This window comes from Sebastes umbrosus, chromosome 8 (assembly GCF_015220745.1).
Source record: "Sebastes umbrosus isolate fSebUmb1 chromosome 8, fSebUmb1.pri, whole genome shotgun sequence".
In the NCBI taxonomy this organism is placed as follows: Eukaryota; Metazoa; Chordata; class Actinopteri; order Perciformes; family Sebastidae; genus Sebastes; species Sebastes umbrosus.
The window spans coordinates 13,793,392-13,812,510 of NC_051276.1; the positions used below are offsets into that span (position 1 = coordinate 13,793,392).

Sequence of the window (19,119 nt, forward strand, 5' to 3'; positions counted from 1 at the left end):
TCCTGTTCATAATCTACTTATTCCCCCTCGGTCAGATCCTACGCCACTTCAACCTGGACTTCTACTGCTATGCTGACGACACTCAGATCTATCTCAGCACCAACACCCCTCACAACCCACCGCTCTCCCACATCAACTCCTGCCTCTCTGCAATTAAAGCCTGGATGCAACAGAACTTTCTAAAACTCAACAGCGACAAAACACAACTCCTCCTCATCGGCTCCAAATCCACCCTCACCAAAACCAACAACCTCACACTCAACATCGATGGCACTTCTGTTTCCCCCTCCCCCCAGGCACGTAACCTTGGCGTGATCTTCGACTCCACCCTCTCCCTTGAGCCCCACATCCGCCAACTGGTCAAAATATCCTTCTTCCACCTTCGCAATATCGCAAAAATCCGTCCGTCCCTCACACCCCCTACAGCAGAGAAACTCATCCACGCCTTCATCTCCCCCCGCCTTGACTATTGCAACTCACTCCTCTATGGCATCAGCAACACCTCCATAAATAAATTACAACTGGTCCAGAATGCAGCTGCCCGACTCCTCACCCACACCAAATCATGGCATCATATCACACCAGTCCTGAAAGACCTTCACTGGCTCCCCGTCTCCCACCGGATCTCCTACAAAATCCTGACCCTCACCTACAAAGCCCTCCACCAACTTGCACCCCCCTATCTCTCTGAACTCCTCTCCCCCTACCAACCTCAACGGTCCCTCAGATCCACCTCGGCTGGTTTACTCTCCACCCCCACGTCCAAACTCCGCAGCTTTGGGGACAGAGCATTCTCCAGGGCAGCTCCCAAGCTCTGGAACTCACTCCCCAATCTCATCAGAGACTCCGATTCCCTCACCACATTCCAGTCCCGCCTCAAAACACATCTTTTCTCATCTGCTTACCCGTAGCCCCCTCCTTCCCCCTACCCATCAGTCCATGTGTATGTATGTGATTGTTCCTGTGTATGTCGCTTTTTGTCGTTCGTCTCCTGTCTGTCTGTCTCACACCGTTTTCCCCCCGACTATGTTAAAGCGTCTTTGAGATTAATATAAAGCGCTATATAAATCCAATATATTATTATTATATTAATTGGATTTAGTTTAGCTATTCAGGCTAAAGTCCGTGAAACTGTGATGTAAAGTTTTGAGCTGAAATGTTTCTATTTTAGTTAATTTAGATACACTTCATGGATTATCTGCTGGAGACTGAAGAGAGGATTTTTGCATCTGAAATTAGACCAGTTTAGTTAATAGCAATAATGATATATCCACCTTAAAGGGTAACTTCTGTATTTTTGAACCTGGACCATATTTTCCCATGTTGTGGCAGTTGTGTTTAACAGACTAAAAACAATTTCTGAAATTGGTCCAGTATTGAGGGAGAGCACTGTAGACGGTAGCCGCTCACGGGCTGTAATGTAATCCTATTGGGGCAAGCTGGCACCATCATTTACGTCCACTAAAAGTGCTGTTTTGCCATGACATGCTTTGATTGTTATTATGAGTGTCTGACATTATGGAAAGAGTCTCACTCAGTCTCAAATCTGGTGAGGTGACGTGATGCCGGAAGACAGCGGTGGAATAACGGTGGCGGAGTTTATTGTGTTGGACTACAGAAAGCGTAGCTTAGTGTTAACTAAAAGATTTTCAATGTCATGGCTGAATATTTAGGGGATTTCAACAATGTGGATGAGGTCTTTGAATTAGACTTCTCCTTGAGCACGACTTGGACACAATAACAAAACAGACAGGTAAGAAAAATGCTTTATTTCTCTGTAGGGTCCTTTCCATAATCTTGTCAGGCAATTATAATAACAATCTGAGCCGGTCATTGGCAAAAAAATCACTTTTAGTGGAAGTAACATTACACTCATTCCACTGACACTGCTCACTTGCCCTCGCAGTTCATTTCACGGCTGCCGGTTACCGTGTTATCCCTCAATACTGGACCAATTTCAAAAGTTGTTGTCCCTATTAGTCACTTAGACACAAAACATGGGAAAACAGGGTCCAGGTTGAAAAATACCGAAGTTAACCTTTAATGGGAAAAGGAGAAAACATGAACAAAAGAAGATTTTTGTTGATTTTTAGTCCTCATATCACACAAAAATTGCTGTAATAACTTGGAAAGCAAAGCAATAACTTTAAGTTGTGAGGATGTTTTCATAGTATACTGTACAAAGTAAATATGTTAAATTCTTGTCTTGTGTAGTAGTTCCTTTAGGCAGCGTGGACCTCTCCAACTTTCCATTGGCAAGGAGACAATGAAAATGTGTGGCTGTTAAAAGAGTGAGAGTCAAATGTGTCTTTTAAACTGTTCCTTGTGGTGACTTTAATATGTCTTACTCATTGTGTGGACACTGCTTTGTAACAAAAGCTCCACTGTTCCCTTAAACTCTTCCTATTCATATAAAAAAACATCATTGTACTATTTCTGTTGCTTGTGAATACTACAGTTGTTGTTGCCAGTGATCTGAGTGAGTGTGTGATTCAAAATCCCATTATAGGAAGGAAGCACCAGTAACATGATTTATATACAGTACACATGACCAAAGATGTTTACTGAAGACTTTATTCAATCTATTATTATCATTTTTGGATGGCTAATTTATTGCATTTTTTAAAAATCCTTTCTTTTTAGACAGATAACAGAATCACTCCCGTCAATGAACGGCAACTCCTCCTGCTCTTAACTGGCTCATTATTCCTTCCATTAGTGTTATCATTCCAGTAAGAGAATAACTACAAGTAAAAAAAAAAAGTAGCTCTTGATCACGTCTGTGATCAACCTTTGGTGTAATGTCTGTATCATCTGCGTTTTAACATTTGATACTTGTGCGTCTGTTGGTTTTATACCTGCAAACACTATGGGGCAACGATGGTGAGGTAATGTTGGAGTAGTGCTTTTTCATGTTAGTTCATGTGCTCATTAAACACTCTGAATCCACCTTTTGTCACCGTTTCATCAATCTGAGAAGAGCACACATGATGACTCTGATATTTTACTGACAGCAAAACCCCAGATTATGTCCAATGACAACACTTTAATAATAATAAATAATAATAACTGTATTTATAGAGCACTTTTCATACAAGAGCTGTATCTCAAAGTGCTTTACAAAAGAAAAGAAAAATGCAAAACATGAATGAAAGAGATTCAGGCTATGGCAAACTGTGGTTAAATTACAGCCAGTCCACATCAAACAATTCAGTGACAGTCCGAGTGTAGCACAATTGACAATAAATACAATATTTGTGTACAAGAACATATTGGACTCTTCTTGATCACTAAAAATAATGTTGCAGTTCTTTTCTCTTCATGCAGAAAACACAAATCAGCCAAAACCATTTTGTTTGCATGATTAATGACATACAGTAATATTAATATATTATAGCAGTATGTTGCTCTATGTATATAGTTTTAGGTCTGCACCACAAGTCATTAGAGGAAAAATATGAATCATCATCAAACTGTTTGATTTTGATGTATCTCTGCATTACTATCTTCATTTAGCTGTTTAGCAGAATTGCAATATGAGGGAGAATATGAAGGTATGAAAGCATATTTCTAACTTGTGAGGCTGAAGTTGAATGTGCAGTGAACCGTCATTAGTGAATGACAGTTGGTGAGGCTGTAACTGCCATATGGACGAGCAAGGAAGAGTAAAAAACTCCTCACATGGCCAAGGTCACTTGCATACTTATTTATGATATAAATTATATTAAGTGCTGTGTTATTTTTGTTTATACGATTATTTATTATTATGTTAAATTAAACAGATAATAGAGAGGCAACATGGGAGGAGTACTGTTAGTGGTGTTGTGGGGGCTACAGTGTGACCTTTGACTTAATGAATCTCTCTTCCTCCTCCCTCGGTTTCACTGGATTTCAGATTTTCTTTATAAACACTTGATCCTTCAGTTTATCACGGAAGTAAAAAATCAACAAATTTGGAGATACATGATTTTCACTGGTCAGGAAGTGTATGAAAAGTAACTATAGCAGTCAGACAAATGTAGTGGAGTAAAGAGTACAATATTTAGGTGGGGGGGGGGTGTAGAAGTAGTTGTATAAATTGGAAATACTCAAATACAGTATTACAAGTACCTTGAGTTTGCACTTAAGTACAATACTTGAGTAAAGGTACTTAGTTTCATTCCTGTATTTCATACAATGAATGAGCAGTATTAATTATGGAGTTGGTTATTTTATATGTAATGACAGTAAATGACCACTAGAGGGATGTAGTGAATTATATTTCCGAAGGATGTGATTTCACCCAGTGAGGAAGATGGTGCAGCTTTTTTCTTTCTTTATTTCAATAACATTTCAAACAGTGAAGTCATTTTTAGATTTAGGAAGTAAAAGAAAAGAGCAAAATGTCACATTAACTCAGACTTATGTAGTTGACTAAGATAATAATGTGTGTTCCTCATTAAAGGCACCTGTCACCCCAAACATTCAGACAACTGAATTTTACATTGTAGAGAAGTTGGAAGATGTTATCATACAGTATCTTACATGTATAGTATTACTTATTTGGATCAGAGTTTGAAAATGTTCTTATATAATGTATCTTATGAAAAATCTAGCTGATAAATCACAGCTGATGTTTAAGAGACTGATGATCAACTATAAGATGATGGACGAAAAGGCTGCCATCCGATCAAACAACATGATCATCTCAGTGCTTTTCTGTCCTCACACCAACAACTTTATGACAGACGAGATGTGCATGACTGTATGTGTGTCTGTGTCTAAGAGAGAGATTACATCACCATGCAGGGAAGCAGAAGCATGTGCAGTGAAACCAAGGCTGCTCCCAACTGAAACTGGAGATCCATAATAACCAGCTAACTAGCAGAACTGGCCTCTAGTCACCTGGCAGGACACTGCTCTGCCTTTATGTGGACGGATGCGGGCCACTTTTATTACTACAAGCCCATAATGCCAGTGTGCAGAGTGGTGTTGTATTTGACCGACCCGCCCATGCATGCATACGAGCACACTCTCCGGTCTGAGGTTTAATATGTAGGCTACCACACAGTAGATCTGGAATATCCTGCTGGGGATATTTATAAATGAATTAGGCCTAAAAGAGATTTTGCATAGTGTAAGATTACATTTAAAAATCATGTGCCTCTGTGTCTTCCGGTGCTCCTAATAGCATCTGCAAGATTTCACAGACCGGAGGAAAACAACCAATCAGGGCCGAGCTGGAGTCTGCCGGCTCTGAGCAGCTGTCAATCACTCGCAAACTCCGATCAAACAGTCAAACTAGGCAGCGCTGATCAAATTATGAATCAATATTCTGTTACTGTAATGCCTATTTCTCGCCTCAAATGTTTTCAGAAACATCTTGTAGTGTACTGTTTTGCTGTAAAATGAGAAAGTTTGTGACCCGGGAGCCTGAAAACAGAGCCATGATGAGGTGTAGAAGTCTTGTTATCCACTTCATTACCATCTTTTAAGTCCTTTCTAAAAACTTTCTTTTATAGGAAAGCGTTTTTGAGTGATTGATATGATGCTGGCTTTTATCATCCCTCTCTTGCCATTTTATTCTGTTTTCTAAATTGTATTTAACCCCCAGATGTTTCTTGTTTGTATGATTGTTGTTGTTGATTGTATTTTATTTTTTGCTGATTTATATTTTTTTTTGTTTTTTTTCTGAAAAGTACTTTGTAACCTTGTTTAGAAAAGTGCTATATAAATAAAGTTTATTATTATTATTATTATTATAGTCTTTCAGAGCACTTGAATTACAATGTGCTGGTTATTATGGCAAGGTTATTATGGAATTTATTCCCAATGATGCCAAAAACATTCTGCCTACTGCCACTTTAACACGGTCACACTGCAGCTGTGTAATAACTTCTGTTGTAATAAGTGCGTTTACAGGCAAATAGACGTTTGCAATCAGGAGAACATGTTGAACCCACTCTCTCACGTTGAGTGCGTAATTGCGTGATGACGTAGCTTCATTACTGACGGACCTATCACACAAAGAGCTCATTAAGTGGCCGCGGAAGTGTAATAATCTGTAAATTGTCCCAGGACACCGGAGAGGACAGACAGGCTAGTACAGAGACACTGCTCGTCGACACGGTGAGTAAACACCTGCTAACCCACGGGGAATGTTTTCTCTTCCTTCTGTAGTTTGTTTTGGTCACATTCAGAGGTTACCAGCTGTCTTTTCAAAGGTGCTTTAACACTTTTATCACACAATTCAGTGATGAAGTCCAACGCTGTGTAATTATTGTAGGTATGCTAGACTATAGCACTAATGTGGTGGGATTCTAGTTGGTTTGTAAATGTCAGTAAAAAAAGAAATAATAGGTTGCAACTGCAAGAGATGTGATTTTTCTACATTATTTTTGTATTTCAAGTGTCAATCACTGTCATGTAGTTCCCTATGGTGTCATATGGTAGCCTGCATAGGTGTATTTGTTAAAACTGTTGTAACAATATAAAAAGTAAATCTTACGCATCATTAATGGTTAGCCTATCATTGCAAGTCAAATTAAAGATGAATGACATTAAGGCAGATGGAGAGAGAAGATAATGTGAAAATGAGGTTATACCTTGAGTGGAATAAAGCATGAAGAGTAAATAGTGGAAGATGTAGGTTATACTGTATATCCATATAGAGAGAAAGAGGGAGAGGTATAGGGAGAGTGATGTGGGGGGCGGGGTATAGTATTGATGTTTGGTCCTGCTTTAGTCTGTGCTGCTGAATGGAGCAGATGCTTTGATCTCCCCCTGAGACCCTGCTCATACTAAAGCTCTGCCTCTGGTCACTGATATATGGGCAGCAGTGGCAAGTACACATACACACACACACACACACACACACACACACACACCCTACAGCACTTGATTATACATAGGTTGATGTTCAGTTTAAGTGTGATTCATTTGTCTTTCATCAATTCATCAGCATCACTTTCTTCTCCCCATCATCCTGTGATCTTAGTTGCCCTACTTCACCTTCTTCTCTTTATATCCTGTGTTTATTTCAACTTCTGTAGTCAACAACTGCTGTCTGCTAGAGAGGAAGGAAGTAAAGCACTGGAAAGGGACAGAAGGTAGTGCACCCAAAATGTTGTCTGTGTGTGTGTGTGTGTGTGCATGTGTTTCTTCGTCTTATTTATGCTCCTGGGTTTATGGGTGCATATTTGCCTAAAAGTGAAAGGAAGCACACCATTCATGCATAATTCATTATCCACTAAAGCCAGTGTCATGACACTGAGGCTGATGTAATGAATGGGCACATCTATTATGAAAAGTTATGACAAAGTGTCAAGTCGGAAGACTGTCAGCAATATCAAACACACACAAAAAAATAAAATGTGTAGCTTGCTGTTTTGCATGATACTAGATGTGGGCCAATAGACGTCAATAACACCGCAACTGTGGAAAGCTAATGCCAATACTGCCAAAACCAGAAAGCAAAATACTCTTCCAAAGGTTTAATAATTCATTTTTTTGTTTTCCAAGATGTTCCTGGAGCTGGCTCACCGCTGCGCGCAATTTGTTTTAATTTTTCCAGCTGCAAGTAGCTGCTCCATTTCCGTAATGCATTGTACTGTGGGGAAAATTAGTGTCCATCAACACTGCACTGAAAACCTTAGCAACCGTACCATCTTTGAGTAACTTTAAGCATGTTTGTCATTCTTTCAGTGTCAACTAGGGCTGAAGCGTCCCTCCTGTCGGGCTGCTGGCAGCGCTGGCTGCCAAAAAATCAGTCACACTTAACGGCAGCAGAGGAGGTCGTCCCAGCGTCTGGTTCAAAAGTAGTTTAGCCAAATTCACTAGTAGTCACACCAGAGCTGAGAGCGTCAAAACAGAGAGCAGAAATGAGTCAACTGACGCAATAGATAATCAATCAAGCATAGGCTAGAACTCTATTGTCATTAGGGCTGCAACTGTCGATTATATTCTTGATTAATTGATTAGTTGTTTGGTCTATAAAATGTTGAAAAAGGTCAATCAGTGTTTCCCAAAGCCCAAGATGACGTCCTCAAATGTCTTGTTTGGTCCACAACTCAAAGGTATTCAGTTTATTGTCATAGAGGAGTAAAGAAACCAGCAAATATTCACATTTAAGATGCTGGGATCAGAGAATTTGACTTTTTATTCTCAGAAAACTACTCAAACCGATTAATCAACTATCAAAATAGTTGGCGTTAATTTAATAATTGACAACTAATCATTGCAGCTCTAATTGTCATTATAAGCATAACGAAATTGCAGTTGCATCAACCTTGAATGGTGTATTGTATTAAAAGACTTCACACATATTTTCAAGGAATAAATAAAGCATGAATGAGATAAAGGATTAGAGTGGAGTCTGTAAGCAGAGTGATGACTTGAGTCATTGACTTTTAGGGGTTAGCCCTAGTGTCAACACACTACTAAGTAGACATAGGTGGATATATATTGTACTGCAGTGTTGGACAGGGAAAAACATTTCTATAAAGACCTGCCAGTGTTCCCAGATGTTGTAGTAGTTTCCACAACCCACAGTTTCATGGTATTTGATTAAACAACACACTGATTATTTTTGCTCATCTCACTGCCTTACCAGTTATGGTGTGATCAATGTAGAGTTTGTCAACAGTCTGGTATGAAGGGAAAATTCTTCCTCTGGGGAGCATGAATGTGCTCATTAGATTTGGAAATGTGCGCCTGAGAGTGGTGCTGCAGAGTAGGAGAGGTCAGTAACTTAGAGTGTTTATCCAAATCCAAATCGGAGATGGAAGGAACGATTAAGAGCAGCTGATCTTAAGTGGTGGATTGTCTCTGTATGTCTCAGAGGCAACATTACACTTGGCTTTTAAAATGCCGCTCTTTGATTGACCCAGACTTGACTCACACATTAAGCAATAGTGTGTGTGTGTGTGTGTGTTCATGTCTCTGTGCGGCTGAAGCCAGATTTCTCTCAGTTTATCTCTCTTAGGGACGGACAATGGTTTGTTCTGAGCTGTCTGTCTCCCAGTGTGTTTGTCTGTCTGTCTGGTTGGCTGGTAGGCAGGGAGGAATATTTTCCACTGTGAAGGCGAGCGGTTATAAACAGTGAGTGAGCTCAGAGAGGAGATACGGGGTTCTGATAGTAAGCTCATCTCTGGATTCCACACAAGCTTTCAGTATTATTGTTATATAGTGGAGAGAGTGTTATATCTTGTGTGCGTCAAATAAAGACCAAATCACATTTTTAGATTTTTCACAGATTTGATTATGCATTTCCATGGAAACAAAAGGACTTGGCTTCCTAGACCAGAACAATGAAAAAGTAATCTTTGTCCATATCTAAGACTGTTTATTGGGAAATTGGAGAAACAATCTATAAATCGTGAAAAACTGATTGTTTTGTTGGTGCCCCAAATTGCATGTGATTATCATAAAGTGGGCATGTCTGTAAAGGGGAGACTCGTGGGTACCCATAGAACCCATTTTCATTCAAAGATCTTGAGGTCAAATGGCCTTGGATACCAGTTTTTCCTCACCAAAATGTATCGTAAGTTTGGAGCGTTATTTAGCCTCCTACATCGCTCTCCTATCTTCACTCTAGCTTTAAAACTGAGCCCGCTACAACCTCCGAAATCAGTTGCAGTAGTGCATTAAAGAAGTTAAAACTAATTTGTGTTAACGTGTTATTATCGCGTTAACTTTGACGGCTATTAAATATACTTATCTAGGTAGAATACTACAATTAGGCAAGGCACGTTTTGTATATCACATTCCAGCAACAAGGCAATACAAAGTGATTTACATAACACATCAAAAAGACAAGGTGCAAAAGAAACACATTATAAAAGGACATTTAAATACAATTTAAAAACATTAAAAATAAAAAATCCAAGAGAATAGAGAATAAAAACAAGATAAATAGAATAAGACAGGTAAATAATACAAGAATAAAAATTACAGCGCAGTGTAAGAAATTATTTAATTACTGGTTTGGCAGTAAATTAAATTAAATCCCTGGACAGGAAGCCTTTTTTCCGACGGCACTAGCTAAATCCTTGGGAAAGAAAAGGCTTCTGCCCTAACCCTACCCCTAACTGTGCAGTATTTACAGAGATGGGATGTGGGATTAGTTAGGCTTATATCAGTCTGGAGGGGTCAGACTGATTAGATGGCTGGCAGACAAATACTCTCCCCAGTATAAACAACCTTACACATGTTTGTCTGTCTACCTGCAGATACATGTGTATACCTGGGAGTGAAAGTAATGTTTGTGTACAGAATAATTTGCGTGATTATGGAGTTTGTTTATTTTTCTGTGATTTGTGTTTGTTCTCTCACTGTAGGTTATTTATATCCGGCACGCTGCCCATTTCCTCCATCAGTAAAACTGAAGGAAACAAAAAAATACCTAAAATTTTACCGCTAAACAAAACTGCCTTCCCAAGGTCTTCTGAAATCAGTTATTTATATCAGCCTACCTCTGCATTGTTACGATTTTGCAAGACAGAATCACCCTTCTTATAACATAAAATAACTTCTACTTTTTAGCACATGTTAGTGCATTTTAATCTATAGTGAACAAGATTGTTTACAGAATAATCAAACCCTTTTTCAGCATACAGTTAGGCACGGACACATCTGGGAGTTGACCATTATATTTGTAGTGTATTTAGGATTCAAATTTTGATAAATGTGACTGACAGGATTTTAAACAAATTTAGAATTAATGCTATTCAGACGCCAGCTGTTGTCTTCAGTTTTGACCTGAACATGATTTATACACAAGAGAGATTGATCGTATGCTGCGACCCTCCACTGTGTGTGTGTGTGTGTGTGTGTGTGTGGGCAGCTGGCAGAATAGGGGGTGTGTCCCCCTCCTTCACGTGGATGATGCATTAAATGTCATTTAGAGGGGCAGATTATCATACCATTAAGAGGAGGGGCTTGTCTCTCTGTGCATGTGTGTATGTGTTTGTGAGTATGTGTGTGTGTGGCTGGGGGCTAAGCTGCGATCATTAGGCATGTGGAGAGGTGAGCATATGGGGACTGGAATAGACCATTTGACAGAACAAAGGGCTGGCGGGGTGTCTGAGGTTTCGAGCTGTAGCACACTCTCTATTGTTAGTGTTTGATATCATTATCATGTGGCCCACAAATCTCCTTTGTTCTCTCTGTTGCAGTTTTTGGCCATTGGCCATTTTTGACAATACAAGCAATTGATCAAATGTTTTAATACAGTGCAATAGACAGGAGGGCCCATATTTTAGAAATTATATCTTCATGGGACTCAAAACCAGTACTCTTGTCACATGGGAATGGGACATTGAAACGTGACCTAACTGCAGTTTACAGTTATTTATTACTTTTAGTTGTTCCTTGGAAGAATGTTTAATTTGTGTCCTTATCTGGTGGACAACGTATCCAAACTCTGTCTTGACAGGGTCTTCTCATCTTTCACCCACTCTGAAATACACCATATACACACACATTTCTTTGTGTGCAGTTCTCTTAAAATATATATATGTGATCCTGTGAGAAAGCATCATCTGTGGTACACAGGGTGAAACGTTTAGTTTAAAGTGGATTTAAACAGGTCAAGATAGTGCTAAATCCTCAGCACAAGTCCTTATGTTGACTGTAAAGCAGCTGAATGGTACAGTGTTACACTAGTGGGACATTTTGCATAATGAAGTCTTAGAAATAATGAAGAAGCACCTGAGTACAGGGGTTTGTCTGTGGAGACAATCTGTGTATATTGTGGTGCACTGTTGCTTTTCTAGCTTCGTATCTGGAGGTTGGAGTCGTGAATGACTTTTGAGCAGCCAGTGTCTGGTTCCTTTAACTTTAATCGTTTCCCAACGTAACCAGTATTTTAGTTGCAAAACAACTTTTCAATCTCTATCTATCTCTCTGTGCCTCCACAACTGAGGGGTGTACCATGAAGCAAGTTTGACATAGCCAGGCTTTCATTGCCTTAACTGGTTCGACAAATCCTAAATCCCCAGTCAGAGATAGCGGGTATACACGACGGAGGTTATCAACTGTCTCTGTTTACGAAGGATTTCTTCTGCAGGATCCATTCTCATGAAAGAAGGCGTTTGGCACCTCACTTGACCCCTCTACCGCAAAAAAAATTATCGATTGCGTGCCATCTACTTCCGCCTTTGAAGAATATGACAAAATTGACGCAAAAAGCATCACTGTTTTTGCAAATAAGGCAAAAGAGAAAATGCTGGCAGAAAAGTACTAGTTGTAGTTTATTTCTAACGCAACACCTGCACATTGTAGGGTGCTTAAACTTTAAACTTGATGCAGCATATTTAAACGTTATACATTTTGGTCTGACACTGTCCCATAATGAAGGAAACGTGGAAATTACTTCAGTTTTAGGCCAAAATAGAAGTGAAATTAATTTTATTGATTGAATATTATCTGTGGTAACTGCTCTATTAGCTGCAATACCAGTAGTGTAAAACAGACTTCAGCAAGTTAGGACCAAGCATGAAAGTATAATCCAAAGTGGTGTGGTATGGTTTGAAGGAATTATAAATACTTGTGTTTTTTTAAAAACGACGCATCACACCCATACGCTGGCGCACAGCAGCGGTGTTTCGCTAAAATTAATTTATTATTTGTGGGAATACATTTAACATTACATTTAATAACATGCAAGTATTGTTTAATAATTACAGATCCAATGAAATATGATTCCTGATTAAACTGTAAAAATATTTATAATATGTCACAGGTTTTGATTTATTTTGCACAATGATATCAAGTTCAAACAGTTCCTCGAGTTACATCCTTCTGCCATCGGAGTCACAGTTTCTCATTTCTCCAGTTTATGTGCGTACCCGTGCAGGTCAGAGTTACTGTAGCGGTACAGTAGGCACATTCTCCTGTCTAATTCGTCTATAATAAATCCCAAACTTTGCTTAGAGAGTGGCGTACGTCTTCTTTTGAGCCTAGGCAACGTCTATAAATGATCCAGAGCAGGTTAGTTGTGAAGCACAAGTTACCATGGCGATCTAGCCAGATTGGGCGTCTGTGGCTCAGAATATAGAGCAGGTTGTCCACCAATCGGAAGGTCGCTGGTTCGATCCCTGGCTGATCCGAGTCACATGTCGATGTGTCCTTGAGCAAGACACTTAACCCCAAATTTCTCCTGAAGAATGAGTATTTAGATTAGATCCTGATGGGCAAAGTTGGCACCTTAACATCCTCTGCCATCAGTGTATGAATGTGTGTGTGAATGGGTGAATGCTGAGATGTAGTGTAAAGCGCTTTGAGTGGTCAGAAGACTAGAAAAGCACTATATAAATGCAAGTCCATATACCATTTACCATTAAAAGAGAGCCACCTTCGTGACACTGAAAACTGGCTTCAGGCTCAACATACCTCGCTAACCCACAAATCTCGCTTTGTGGTACACCCCTCTGATTTCCTGTTGTTCTCTGTTTGCCTTGGATACCCCTGATCTTAGTCATACAGTGTTAAATGTGGGACCGAAAGGAAATAAAAGGAATGTTATGGTAACTGTTGTTGTGGCTAACCAGAAGTATGTTTTTAATTAATCTAACAGCAGAGACGGCTGGTATTAACCTGGTTTACTACAGTGGCAGGCAGGTCTGAGAAAGGTTAGGTCCCATGGTGTTCACCATCGCATCAAACAAGGCTAACCACTCATTATCCATGTCATCTCCACCTATAAAGATGTGGTTAGTCTTTTTTTTACAACAGGCATGAGCAACCATCCATGCTATCGCTTTGAATAAACACTGTGTGCCCTTTGTAATTACATTGGCTGTAAAAGTTAAGTTGACCCCATTGAGACCCCCTCAGCTCTGCAGCGGAAACGGGGTTAATGAATCTACCGTCTCTGCTCCTCCCACGGTCTAACTCTGCTGTTGTTACACCGGGCTGTGCTGGAGAAGTGTGCTCTGTTTGTGTGGGAACCTCCATTAGCAGGTTAATGAAGAGCATCCTGTGTTTATGTGTGTGACTCTGTGTAATTAATCTTCTCATAGTGTGTATCCATCATGATGTTATCTTTATCAAAAGTGTTAGAAGCAGGTTAACCTGCTTCCTCCCCCTGTTGTCTCTCCATTATAGGTCTTTGTGCGATTTCTCTCTCTCTCTCTCTCTTTTTATCTATCTTGAAGATCGTTCAGCCACCACACCCCCCGTCCAGCTCATGTTCTTTCTCAAGCTCTCCATCTCCTCTTTGATATTTGTGGTAAACGTATTTTGACTGTGAACTCATCCGACTGCTATAACCAGCAGTGAACACAGTGCAGAGCTGACTTGGCAAGATGTGTGTGTGTGGTCAGGGCCAAGAAAGTAATGGGATGATGTTTAATTGTCAATATTGATCTGTCTCGGCTAGAAAAGGGGGAATGGACTGAGGCCAGATAGAAGTGCAGAAGAGCTGCCAGCTGCCTGGACATAAAGAATGAGGAAACGGATAAACAAGATGGACATGATGGTGCTGCACTTAGGCACTAGTTTGCTTATGCTTGGCACATTTTTTAAAGGGGGAGAGGTAGAGGCATGACACATAAAAAAATATTATACATTTACCTTTTAGTATCCAGTAACTAAACACTATAACATACCGTATATATATATATATATATACCACCAAAATATCCACTGCTGCTGTTATAGATTATAATTCTTAGTCTTTAACGCACTTACTTTTTAAATTATGTACATATCATCTGTCACTGTAAATCCTACATGCTGTACATACAGTATATAGACATGTATACATGTACATACTGTACATAATATTCCAGTCCATGTATATCCATTCAGTATTTATTTCTTTGCACTATTTGTATTGCTTACACTTCAAAAACACTTGACTTGTGTATAGAGATTTGATTTTATTGTTGGTCATTGGTGCATTATATAAGTATTTATAAAATATATATATACACCTATTTTTTTCCACTACTTGTATAAATAACAGCCCTGTCTATTCCTCACCTTTTTTGTCCAACTTTGTTATCCATAGCTTAGAGAGATGCATAAAACCGGAGTCAAATTCCTGTATGTACTTGGCGGATAAAAATGATTATGATTCTGAACTAAAGCTGGTTAGTTTAGGACAAATGAACTATGGGATAGAAAGCAGCATTTAAAAATTAGATGACGGAGTCTATTTAATTGTAAATTAAAAAGAGACATGTGACATCAACTGATGAAGAATCTCATTCTTGCTTTGATTTTCCAAAAATGCTTGTCTGAGAGTCTTGTTGTTGGGAGATCAGTGCAGCAGAAGTGAAACAGCCATATTACAGGAGTTGAACAAGTTGATCCGGAGCTTGTATCGAATCACCATCACCCCAATGTATCATTTAAAGGTTACCTTTGAGAGGCATTTTAATCAAAGCCTTTGGGATGTGTCCCCGGGTCATGATCTGGTTACGGCTGGTTCCGCCTTAAACGAAGCAGCCTGCAGCACTGAGTCAATGTTCCCAAAATATCCGGATGAAAGATAAACTGTCCCCTCTCCTCTTTGCCCCCCCCGTCTCCCTTCCCTTGTGATTTTCTCTGTGTGCACTGCTCCCACACTCTTTTCCTTAATCCCCCCCTTTTCTTCTCCCCCCTCATGTTGTGTCGTCTCCTCCCATCCCCTAATCTCCCCCTTCATATCATCTCCCTCATTTCTCCTCCTCTTCACTCACTCCACCCATGGGCGATTCCCCTCCTCTTTCTCCTCCCTCTCTCCTTCCAACCCTAACCTCTACCCGTTCTTCCTCTCGCCTCCCTCTTCCTCTTCTCTCCCCTCCTCCACCTCTCCCCTCCCCTCTGTCATTAGCTGGTATATAAGAGCGTTGCATCCCTCTCTACTTCTCTCACACACATACAGTGTGTTTGCTGGGAAGGGGATAGCCGAGGGGAAACTAGGGATTACATTGTCTACCTGCCTGTGAAGGAATTATTTTCCTCTCTGGAATTTCCATTAAAGAGGTACAGCCTTACCATTAACAATATAATGGCACTAAATAGTTCTGTAATTATATTAATGATAGCTGTTTAATTGTCCTCTGGTGGGGGTTTCCTGGGGGGTATTGTGAGTCATTTTATGCTACTGAACTGCTGCAGCATACTCTAGTATTGTTTGCATGTGTATGTATTTATATTTTCACCTGTTTATGAGTGTGCAGCGCGTTGCATAATGAAATCAGTTTGGAAAATATGTTGAATATGTGCATTTTTTTGTGTGTATTTAGTGAAAGTGGCTGTAACTGAAGTGTTTGTTTTAATGATATATGTGTTTTTCACTTGTGCTTCTCGTATCCTCCCTTTGCATTATCCTCTTGACCTCTTGTCAACCATCACTAAAAATCTCTCATCACCTCCCTTGTCTTAAATAACCATACAAAAACAAATCTTTTCCTTCATATCCTCCCTCAGATCTTGGAACAACATCCTAAAGGGAGCCGTAGCCAAATTCTTACCTATCATCGAAACCCAGTGACATCACTATTATCACCTGATCTGCAGCATATTTTCCCGTCGTCAACATCATCACTTGTCAGTAACATCAACGCCGAAACACGTTTTGACATCATCCGAGGAGACCATGAGCAGCAACTACAGCGTCACTCTCTTGGGCCCAGCCCCCTGGGGCTTCAGGCTGCAGGGAGGGAAGGACTTCAACATGCCCCTCACCATCTCCAGGGTAAGACTAAAACACTCACACACGATGAACACAATACCTACACACGATGAACACACTACCTACTATGCAATAAAAGCACATGTCCCTGTTTTATCTCCACACTCATTCATCACAGGGCAGCTGCAGAATGGCATCCCAGCAATGCCACATGGCCTATAAGTGATTAGAAAGATGAAAACTGATTCCCATGCTTCCTTCCTTCCTTCCTTCCTCTCTCTCTCTCTCCATCTCCATCCTTTCACCACCTCGCACCCACCACATTTGTGATATAGCTCAGCTGAATCATATGCCATCTGTCATGTATCGACCACAGAGGAAACCTTTTCGCTCTCGATTGCATTTGAGTGTCTGAAAGTGCCGCAATCAAAAGTTCTGGCGCACAAATCTTGGCTTCAGTCCCTCTGCTTGAACAAGTAACTTGATGGTCCCTTGGTTTCTATGCCTCTCAGTGTCTACTCCTAACTTCACCTCTTGTTGCCCTCCCAGTCTGCTGTTCATTCACACATTAAAGTTCACACAAATATGTTTCCCTCATCACTTTAACTAAAGCATGATCCTGAAACTGATAATCCTCAGGCTTCTGTTCCGTTCTGCTTGGACGGTGCAGCTTCACAGGGAAGCATACATGCACTGCACCCACATATGTAGTGCATTCACATGCACACACACGCACACACAAATCACTAGAGCTGGCAGTGTACAGACTTATGGCAACATGAAACTGATGATGAATGGCTTGCCAGGTCCTGTGCCAATCCCCCTTGGGGCCGCTTTGGGTTGCCATGTTTGTGTTATTACTTTGGATGTGATACTTTTCCCACAAACTGGAGCCATGTGGATTCTTACCACAGTTGTGTGTTTGTGTGTGTGTGTGTGTTTGTGTCTGGGAGTGCGTGCATGGACTCAAATTTATGGAAGACGCTAAATAACTGAGAGAATAAATGACAGACAGAAATAGAAAAAGAAAACAAGACAAATAATGACACATAATGACACATCTGAAATAACACATTTTGACAAAAAAAATATTCTGCATTGCAAAAAAAATATTCGAAAGAACTCATGTTGATAAAACAGATTAAAAAAAAGATGATAAATGGAAGTAAATGTTGATGTTGGTCAGTGAGGGTTTTCTTATTCCCAGAACAAGTTAGCAGTAGCTAAACTATAATTGTCTCAGCAGATCACTCTGACCTTTACTGCAGCATCACAGAATGACAGTTAAATGGTTTGAGGTTTCAAGATGTTGACAGGAGTGTGAGTAAGTGCTGGTGCAGTTTTGGTGCTGTTAAAATAAATGTTTGCTAAGTCTGCCTCAAAGGACCAGTGTGTAATAATCAGGGGGTTGTATTGGTAGAAATGGAATATAATATTAATAAGTATGTTTTCTTTAGTGTATAATCACCTGAAAATAAGAATCGTTGTGTTTTTGTTACCTTAGAATGAGTTGTTTATATCTACGTAGCGAGCGGGTCCTCTTCACGGAGTAGGCCATGTTTCTACAGTAGACTAGAACGGATAAGCCACTGTGTTAACTTTTCGTGCTTGGGCTGGAGTCAATAACGTTACTTGTTACTCCAGAGTTAACCCCCGTCACTCCACTCAGCTGCTAGGAAACAAGACAAATCTTGAGGACCTGCAGCATTTATTTCTGCACAAACTGCAACTTCCACTGTACATTCACTTGATATTCTCAAAGCTAAACTAACTGTCTTCGGCTCCACTAGCTCAATTGTTCGCTCACACACATTTGCTGCCGCTCTCTCTCTTGCTTCACCACTCACTTCCCACGTACACACACGCTCTACGCACTGACTCTGCTATTCTCTAAATGACCTACGCTACTTTTACAACAGCTCTAGAGAGGATCATTCGCGTTTCTACCGTAGTTCTTCTACACGTTTCGTACACGGGAGAGGTTGCAATCTGCAACTTCACCGCTAAATGCCACAAGATGTTATAAACAGTACCTTTTAAGACTGGAAAGTATACTGTAAGTTGATATTATGACTTATGAGTATGCTTTTATACTTATAGGTAATTCCAAATTAGGGTCAGGTCACGTCTAAAAATTCCAGCTCCAGAGAGTGATTTTTTTTTTTTTTTTTCAATAAATCAGTCAAAAAGTGAAACGAGAATAAAAGAACAGTCTCCATTACTAGTTACATAATTGTGCAACAAAAGTTGCAAACAAAAACTTGAACTAATGAAACCAACATAAAATTCTGCACTCTGACCAACGACTGATTTATGTCCAAACACACCATCTTGTTTTGAATGTAAAAGCCTCAAAATGTCATGTGGTTGGGTCTTTGTGAAATTAAAGCCAATTGTATCAAAAACAATGTATTATGTGGCAGATTCTCTACACTTTTTTTCAAGAGAAAATAATATTGCAAAACAGAACAGCAGTGCATCTGGTTTGGGGAGACTTTTGTTATTTAACTTTGGGT

The 19,119-nt window shown here is 39.9% G+C and overlaps 1 protein-coding gene across 4 annotated transcripts in view; it reads left to right on the forward strand.

The window, feature by feature from the left end:
- Positions 1 to 5,977: 5,977 nt before the first annotated feature.
- pdlim5a (PDZ and LIM domain 5a) overlaps positions 5,978 to 19,119 on the forward strand; it is an 85,478-nt gene continuing 72,336 nt past the window's right edge. For 2 of the 4 annotated variants that reach the window (XM_037778430.1, XM_037778431.1), the window contains exons 1-2: positions 15,821 to 15,951; positions 16,399 to 16,666. In XM_037778430.1, coding sequence (XP_037634358.1) covers positions 16,568 to 16,666 — 99 coding nt within the window. In that variant the 5' untranslated portion in view covers positions 15,821 to 15,951; positions 16,399 to 16,567. Of the gene's footprint in view, positions 6,109 to 15,819; positions 15,952 to 16,398; positions 16,667 to 19,119 lie in introns of those variants that run through there. The other 2 variants (XM_037778429.1, XM_037778428.1) reach the window with 2 other exon arrangements.